Below are 8,643 nucleotides of genomic sequence, written 5' to 3'. Positions count from 1 at the left end.
ATTTGATTGGGTTGGGCGAATGTATCCATATATCCTTGTGTTGTGTTTCCCTATAAACATATAACATTATATTCAAAATTCATATTAACAATGCAAAGTTTCATTCTGCATCTGCACCACACAACACCAATGAGGCAATTACCATGTTCCTGCAGTCTGCAGAGTTTGCATTATATATAATTAACCAAAGTTTCTTCTGCTGCATATATTCAATTACAACATTAATTTGAACAAGGTTAAAATTAAATGGATGTGATCTGATAGTGTGAATATCGGTCGAGTAGCTTAATTAGTCTGGCTGGCCAGCCACAAAGTATTAGTAATACCAATGGGGCAAGATTTGTCAACCGTGGACATGACATGAGGCTGCTGCTGCTGGCCAATTGCAAGACTAAGACATGGGTGGGGATCTACAAACACGTTTCGGTGATAAATAAAATGTTAAGGAACTGGCTTCAATTCCATGCCAAAATACAATTCACAACATTTCTGCTCATTCCCTTCAGCCACCCAAAGAAAAAATAAGAACTTTTGTGCTCATTCCCTAGTATAAGTACATAGGTATCGCGTTTGGGAAAACGACAATCATGAAATTGAAACATTGAAAAATACTGAGCATAATGCAGCCTGTTTAGTGTATGTAATGTGCTTTAGAGTAATTGTTCAAGGAAACATGCTCTCCGTACACCAAGACTACCATTCATTCAAATAACAAATAAGGCCCAGCAATAACGAATTCAGTTCAAGTTTATGGTGCTATCACAGTTATTTATAACTTGAACATAAATATGTGAAACAAGTGTCCCTTTTCAAGCAGAAAAGGATTTCACTCATTCACGCGCTTATTTTGAAGAGGCATCTGCAACTCTGGATGTCTTAGAACATATGCTGACCCTCTGTTCAACTCCCAACCACCTTTGGATATGTTGAAAAACTGTTTTATCACGCAATAGTTCCCTGTGTCTTGCAGCTATTGCTACTCTTTCAACTGCAGCAAATCCATCTGCCTGTGGAATAGGAAGAAAAAATGTTCGATAAAATTCGCTCAAATTCAGAAACCACTAGTGCTTGCAAATAAAGCGCAGAGGGAACTACTGGATACAGTATATATTACAGCCAATAAGAACTAAGAATACAGGTCAGATAGAGCACCTTTGCTGACTCAGCCGGAACTGTTTCATCTCCATCCACATAAGAATATTGAGGCTGGAAAGAAAGAAAGAAATCATGTAAATCATAGATAGCACAAAGCGGATAAAAATATTAACATCCAAGGGACATGCTGAGTGTCAAAACTGGAAGTTATTATTTGATTCGTAGCTGGATAAAGCAGCAAATGACTTAATCAGAAATTTAGAGGCGAAAGTAAAGCAGGGCATAAGAGTCAAGGCTAAATGCATATAATGTGTCAGATAAACAAGAAATAGAAAGCAACTGTGACAATAAAATAAAACAATGCAGATTAGAACTTCAGAGTCTGGATAATATTTGACAACGTGGACTAAAAATTTTCAAAAATAAAGCTCAAACTCAGGTACAAGTATACAACTCTCTCTAACAATGATAGGGTTGACGATATCAATGACAATGCCAGCGATCGGAGACCAAAGGGCAGAGGATTTAGGTTGTTTGAACCCATAGGATAACTTCACACATGACTTTAAAGAAAATTCACGATTTCACAAACAGTACATGACTCACCATTGAATGGCATATTTCAGACAAGTCCTCAATTGGAGATGTCTTCGAACCATAGCTGCATTAGTAGTACAAATGTCAGACACTTAGCAGCAGTGAAAGAGATTGAGCAATGGTTGACCAGTCATACCATGGGTTACAAACCCTGTTCAAGTCTCTTGTTTTGATTTAAATAAAGTAGTTCTCTTACATACCAAACATCAAAAGGTGTGTCGAATGATGTTCCATAAATGTTATAGAAGCAGACTCCATCTGGTAGTTTAGCATTGTTTAAAACCTGGCGAGTCTCAGCAGCCCATCTGAGAATAGAAAAGTTAAATGGCAAAGCAACCGTTTTACCATCATAACTTAGCTGCAGTGAAAGGGATTGACATAAGCTCTGGCTATTGGTTAAGGGAGACAAGTAATTTTGAGACACTAAGATATATGCAGGGAGACAAATTTCAGAGTACAATTGCATCCCAAAACATAAGGAAAAATTTAGGCACAGGAGTATGGTCATTGCTTTCCAGGGACTGTAAAGGTGAACATGAAAATACCCAGCAAATCAACTATTGTCAACTGGAATAGACGACATGATCAGCGTACTACACTATTGGAAAATGATTTTATATTTTGCAACCGCTAAACTTGTCTATAGTGCAAACATAGTCCTTATCACCCACAAAAATTATATGAGCTTTGATAAGTATGGGATTTGATGATATTAGATATAATATGTTTTTCCTAACTACAGTTCAAAATATAAGCACTGGAAATTCAAGATAACAAGACAAGCTAAAATGACACACAGATGCTTTGGTACAAGAAATTTTGAGAACTTTCCTCTAAAGAGTGGTACCTCATTATGTTTCAATGCTTCTTCAAACAAAGGTATGGTTTCAATTGGGCCATAAGACTCCAGATCCACAAAAGTTTCCCCATCCTTAGAATGCTTCCTCCAAACCTGAATTTCTGGCAGCTCTTTCCAATCAAATTTAGGATTTGCCAGCATCTCATAGATTGATGGGCACTCAACCAACTATATGCGAAAATAAAGTCAGGTTTAGTTCTTCACAAAAGTAGCAAACATCTAAGAGAATAAATCACTGTAACAAGTGAAAAATGTAGCCCAAAACTTGATATATGGATGAAAAAAATCAACTATAATTTCTTCATCATGGATAAAATGCTGTTACATTAATTAGGTGGAGGGATATCCGCCACTTCCTAAAAAATTAAAAAATATGTATGCAATTCAGTTACATATTACAAGAACACTGAACAATTTTTTATGGTGTTCAAATGCCTAAAAAATGTGTTTCATGGGTGCCATTGTGAAACATGTTGGGGATTCTCTTGCACACAGTTAGAGCATATTGACTTGGATCAGATGAAGGGTGCATTTCCTAGTGGCAACTCAGTATTCATGTACTTCCATTTATAAATTTGTTTTATTTGTATTGTTACTAAAAGATAAAGACTCATTCACAGCATGTCATGCTTCCACTTGAGATACTGATTTTCCTATTATTAAGTTTAAATACACACATGAAGCCAAGTTAGCTTGATTTAATGTACTACCAGCTGGTGCATAGTCCACCTTGATACGAAAAAGTAGCTCTCCAAGCCTTCAACAAACTGCAATCCAGTTAAGAGAGAGTCATTGATGCATCCTGGTGCACCTGTAAATTGAATTTTGTAATCAATAGTCAAGGACAAAAACATATTAAAAAACCATTAAGGTTCATAATAAGTTTTTGCAGTCTACAGCCTACCAACAGTGGGCTCAGACTCTTTCCTAAATTGATGTGAAGGCATGTAATTGTTTCTTCACCTTAATTTTCATCTAAAGCTTTGCAGGTTGAATATTTTTTTCATGAAAATTTGGATTGGACACATACTTTTTTGTTCAGGGGTAGCAAAACCAAATGCTATTAGTTCCAGTCTGTTGCGGTTACATCTTTCAAGCAAGTAATGATGTTTGATGATAAATAAGAAGATAAAATATAACCCACTATTAACAGAAAGGATAGTAAAAAACTACTGTTGTGATTTTGATCAAAAGACCGAAAGTAAATATTTCTAGCAACCTGAGAAGATTCAATGGACAGATTTCAAGAACTATTGACATTATACATTAAAGATCATCAGTCCAAATATGAACACAAACGGGAAAAAGGAAACTACCTTGAAAAGGGCAAGCTATGCAAATCCATTTACACACATACTTCAAAAATACCTGCCGATGAACGATTTAAACCATCGGTCATGCCTCTTTCAAGATGAGGAGTTTATATTTTCTGCATATATTTGATAAAAATTCATAAACATCAACTAGCCACTAAGAGAAAGTATGCGCACATCATTATGGAGGGACATAAAACATGTGACTAGCAGTCCACCCATTGAATGCGAAATTATATTTACTTTTCTACCCCCAGAAGCCTTGTAAGCAGTTTCCAATTTCACCTTAAGACCTTCCATTAACTTGTCAATTCTGCTAACACAAGAACCATGGTGGTTAGATTAGTAGAAAGAAGGAACCTGGTTGTCAGACATTGTCATGATAGTCGAATACCTGTAATTGTCGATTTCGGATTATATATGTTATAAGATAAACTTCCACCACCCAAAAAGAAGTAACCAGTTGAAAATAAATTACCTATTGCTTTGTCGGAAATCATAGCCATATCCAAACAAAGTGGTTCCTTTCTTATACCCACATCCCACTAGCATATCAATCATATCATGGAACTGGTATACCTCTTTCAAATGTATGCATTTCACAAACTGGAAACAATTATAAAAATTAAAAAAAAAATTAATATAAGAATTTAATTTCCGAGGAATAGTAAAATAAAAAATCAAGTTTGTCATTTAAAGGTGCAAAAACAGTTGCATGTTTCTAATGCTATTCATCAACCCAACTTCACCGAAACAGAAGAGTTCCACAATCACTAGTGTGCTACATTCAAAAGTCAAAAGACCCATAGTCATCATTTTCAAAAGGGCAAAAACCTCGAATTTAGTGAGGTCGTAAAATTATATGATGCATAAACCAAACTATGAGAACCCATATAATTCTTACCCAAGAAGGATCTAGAATATCAATTGCGTATAGCCCATAATCGTCATCCGGGACCACAATTTCAGTGTCTTTGTCTAGTGTTTCTGTATAACCTGGAAATACAAGCAGAAACGGGGACATCAAAGGAAAACTTAGACAATGATAAGAGATGCAAAATTGGGGATGAATCTGTTAGTTCCCTAGAATGAAAGTTTTACCTTACTTTTATGATTCAAATTCTACCATACCAAACCAACCCGTTGGGTTTGGTGTTTCATTCATGTACATTGAAGCGAAATGATGGTATTAGTAGCTCTTCAAATAAAATTATGACTCTGATATATATATTTTGAATGAAATTGTTAGAACATAGATGAAGCATGTTTGAGTATCCAATTGATCTGAATATCAGTTTGGATATCATAGAATATAATTAGCTATGATTAGTATTAAAGAAGATGGTTTAAAAGTTGAGATTTTTGTAGAAGAAAAATATTACTAACAGTAAGTATCATGTAAATACAAACAAACAGATGATTGACAAAATTCCACAGTTGCTTTGTTTCTCCTTGCTAGCCAGCCCTAGTCACATTTTCTTTTCCAATTGCCACCCGAAACAAGGAATCCAACTATGAATAGTAAAAAGGAAAAACCAACAACACTCATCTCACTTGACTCTCCTCTCCTGTTCCTCTACCTTGTCACCAACCAAACAAAGCCCTCCTCCTGTTATATTATATAGGTACAGATATTCCATATTAGAGAGAGAAAGAGAAGGGGAAGGAACCTGTTTGGGGATTATAGACAGACCAGAGCTTCTTCTTGAACTCCAAGTCGGCCAGTAGGATCCGAACCCAAACCCGGGTGTCGAACCCGAGCTTCTTCTTCTTGGAATGCAGAATGGAGCCTCCGATGCCGGACACGAGTAGGACGGGGTCGAGCTCGGTTTGGGCATTGCGATTGTAGTGGTCGTCGAAGTCGAAACAGGGGCAGAAGCAGCGCGCTCCCATTCCACTCCGACTCTGCCCTCCCTTCCCTGTTATTTGGTGGAAATTGGAAATATGGTGTTTTATGTCTTAGTCGAAGAGTGGCAGTTGTTGGACTTGTAACTGAGAAGAAGAGAATTGTGACGTTGCTCTTGTTCTATAGAAGTTAATTAAAAGAGCCCACCACCAACCAACCTACCGACAGTGTCAATGGGAGAGAGGCTGAGACTAGACTAACTGAAAGCCCGCCCTTCCATTTTGACTTGGTTTCCAGTTTGCAGTTGTTTCTTTATTTCTTCTCTTCCTCCTTTGTAAAATTGTATTGCAATTCCAATTCCAATTTGTATCAACAGGAAGGCATTACTTATCTTATTCCTAAGAAATAACGTGAAATGAAACAGAGCACGTGTTCACCTACCTCTGCGGTTGTACCTGACCGTCCACCAAAGACAACACTTGCCATATTAAAACAGAAACGAGGCCCTTCCAAATACGACACATACGTTAACGCCCAACCTACTGAGGTAGGTTGGATAATTATGATACCTACTAGTTATGGCATCTAACAAGGATATTCCTAAGGAATCTATAATTTAATTGCTGATAGATTGATAGACACTCAACTTTCATTGGATTAGATTGGACTGGACTTGCTATTTGTGTCGTTATTTATGTTTTAACAAGTCAACCTCTCGACTCTCGTAATGCTTTTTTTTCAATCACCCAACCACTTAGCCGTATTTGGAATTGCTTCAAAAAGAGCCAAAAACCCTGATAATTAAAAGCACTTCTAACAGTATTTAGCAGAAAATTTTAAAAATACTTAGTTCTTCTTGAATTTTTTATGAAAATTCAAGATTTTTATAATAAACGCGCTCATGAGCAGAAGTACTTCCTAGATAAGGAGTCTCAAACGAGCTCTAAGTACTAAATCTCAAACAGCACAGTATCCATAAATAAAACTCAAGTCCACACATAAACCCCCAAATACCAGGGCATGAATCCATAAATTCTTCAAAATTCCCAACAAAAAACAAATCCATTGCATTCCTTAGGTTTTGTCAAGCTACTCAAATCTCTTCTTCACAGGTCCTGCACGCTCAAACCTACAAATTCAAAATTATAGCAAACTAGTTAGTTATACAAGTGAGCCTTAAAAACAAACAAAAAAACAAACAAACAAAGAAAGAAAGTCCCTTGATTCTTCCATTACTGGAATATTAAAACAATAGGAACCACATGTGTGCATGCTTTCTCATACACCTAAATTCACAGAGATGACCATATGCGAGTTGCAAATCATAATAAATTACACAACTGAAAACGAAATGCTATACCTGGAGGAAGGGATTGCTTCAACTTGTCAGCCTTCTCCGAATCAAACACGCAAAGAGTGTAAAGGTACTTGGAGCATCGAACCTTAAACTTGACAGCATCTTTGCTCCTCTTGATTTTGACAGAGCGTGCATCCTTCCTTCTTGCAGTTAGAAGGAAATCCTTAATCTCATGGATTTGCTTCGGCTGTTGGTACAGAGACAGAGTACATACATTAACATTCTCAAATTTAAAATCAACAAGGTTTGTATGTTCACATGTTTTAACATCTACCATCCATCACTTAACACAGCCATACCAGATTATTAGTGTGTCAATTACTTCTTTTTTTTCTTTTCATGAGGATTAAATCCATATTGCCAGAAAGATACAAGAACAATGGGTGGGACACCAGGAAAAAACATTATACAAACCATGGCCAGACATGCTTCAAATGAAATACACAGGCAGCTGTTCATTTTCCAGAATCATAACTGTATGAACCACTACTTTTGTATTCAGCTCCAAAACACAAAATCATTGAGGCCCATTCTAAATTGGAACCAAATACTAAACCTTTTAAAATAATTCTGATCTTTAGTTTTTAACTTAAATATCTATCATGTCCTCCACAAATCAAAATTGAAATTGGTCAATATACACCCAAATCATGGGGTACAAAATTTAGTTAAAGCACATAAGAATTAGCTATAAATCAGCTGCATGGTATATATATGCAATTCAAAGTACTTCCTTTTGCTATCATCAAACAAATATGAAAGCTTAAGCTCACACAAATGATACTAATATTCTAAATCTCCATTCAACTTTTTTCTCAAATTTACTGAGAAACCGAAACCTTACATAACAGCATCACTAAGAGAAAGGGTGAATTCAGTGAAACAAGTACAACAAACTAAAAGAAAACGTACCATTTTGCTTCCTGTTTGATCTCGAGGCTGCGACTTCTCTCAAGGACCTGAAGGCGGAGTTGGATATCGAGACGAGTTGGACATAGAACGCTAAAACCCTAATTTTAAAACTTTTTTATTACCGATTTTGTCCTTAGGGCTTTGATAGGTTGTCGAAAGAGGTTGATGGGTATAGGGCTCCGAAGCCCGCTTTTACATTTCGCATTAGTTTTGGGCTACCCAGACCCAAATATCGCTTCATTTAGATATAGTAAAAATATTTCTTTCTTTTTTAAATTTAATTTTGGACATATAGTAATGTTATATTTTAGAAAAGTGATTCTATATACACCAAAACGTTGTGATTAGACACACTCATGCATACATTTTATCATTGAGTAATGACTACACATCCAAGAGTTATTACAACTCTCTCACATGAGATGATTACTACAAAAGTATAAAATCACATTCAACTTATGTAAAGTCTAGTCTATGTTAGAGAGTTAGCATAATTTTCTAGTATTTTACTTTATATTTTCTCTAAACACCTTACCAAGTTTACTAAACAATCTAAACTACTTCAAAGAATCATCAATTTTATTTCTTAAAATGTTAAAGACTATATATTTTTATTTTATAAAAAATTATTATTATATTTAAAAAATTATTTTTTTAAAAAAAG

The 8,643-nt window shown here is 35.7% G+C and overlaps 2 protein-coding genes across 4 annotated transcripts; both read right to left on the bottom strand.

Annotated features, from left to right (window-relative positions):
* Positions 1-683: 683 nt before the first annotated feature.
* On the bottom strand, positions 684-6,073 carry LCAT3 (lecithin:cholesterol acyltransferase 3). 3 transcript variants are annotated; one of them, XM_089047025.1, is made up of 12 exons: positions 5,933-6,071; positions 5,535-5,783; positions 4,769-4,860; positions 4,343-4,470; positions 4,042-4,177; positions 3,868-3,919; positions 3,262-3,362; positions 2,540-2,719; positions 1,893-2,050; positions 1,702-1,756; positions 1,153-1,206; positions 684-1,007 (listed from the first exon to the last, which is right to left on the bottom strand). In XM_089047025.1, the coding sequence occupies exons 2-12, from the start codon at positions 5,755-5,757 to the stop codon at positions 843-845; spliced, it is 1,344 nt and encodes a 447-aa protein (XP_088903151.1). In that variant the 5' UTR covers positions 5,758-5,783; positions 5,933-6,071; the 3' UTR covers positions 684-842. The 3 variants fall into 3 exon arrangements, with proteins under 3 accessions (XP_088903151.1, XP_088903182.1, XP_008218476.2); XM_089047056.1 differs by lacking the exons at positions 1,702-1,756; positions 1,893-2,050 and having other exon boundaries at positions 5,535-6,073; XM_008220254.2 differs by lacking the exons at positions 4,042-4,177; positions 4,343-4,470 and having other exon boundaries at positions 5,535-6,068.
* Positions 6,074-6,544: 471 nt separating this feature from the next.
* LOC103318817 (large ribosomal subunit protein eL38z/eL38y) lies at positions 6,545-8,137 on the bottom strand. The gene is made up of 3 exons (XM_008220252.2): positions 7,980-8,137; positions 7,071-7,254; positions 6,545-6,839 (listed from the first exon to the last, which is right to left on the bottom strand). The coding sequence occupies exons 1-3, from the start codon at positions 7,980-7,982 to the stop codon at positions 6,817-6,819; spliced, it is 210 nt and encodes a 69-aa protein (XP_008218474.1). The 5' UTR covers positions 7,983-8,137; the 3' UTR covers positions 6,545-6,816.
* Positions 8,138-8,643: the final 506 nt, after the last annotated feature.

The sequence above is a fragment of the Prunus mume genome, linkage group LG1, assembly GCF_029339155.1.
Source record: "Prunus mume cultivar Tortuosa linkage group LG1, ASM2933915v1, whole genome shotgun sequence".
NCBI lineage: Eukaryota > Viridiplantae > Streptophyta > Magnoliopsida > Rosales > Rosaceae > Prunus > Prunus mume.
The sequence above is the reverse complement of the archived record's forward strand: the minus strand, read 5'-3'. Positions and strand labels throughout refer to the sequence as shown.

Bases quoted from the DNA above. Each gene is read 5' to 3' on its own strand.
- LCAT3 (XM_089047025.1), bottom strand. From the start codon at position 5,757: ATGGGAGCGCGCTGCTTCTGCCCCTGTTTCGACTTCGACGACCACTAC. The intron at 4,178-4,342 runs GTAATTTATTTT...TTGTGTTAGCAG, and splicing joins GATTTCCGACAAAGCAATAG to AATTGACAAGTTAATGGAAG. The intron at 1,207-1,701 runs GTGAGTCATGTA...CTTTCTTTCCAG, and splicing joins CTGAAATATGCCATTCAATG to CCTCAATATTCTTATGTGGA.
- LOC103318817 (XM_008220252.2), bottom strand. The intron at 6,840-7,070 runs GTATAGCATTTC...TTGAATTTGTAG, and splicing joins GAAGCAATCCCTTCCTCCAG to GTTTGAGCGTGCAGGACCTG.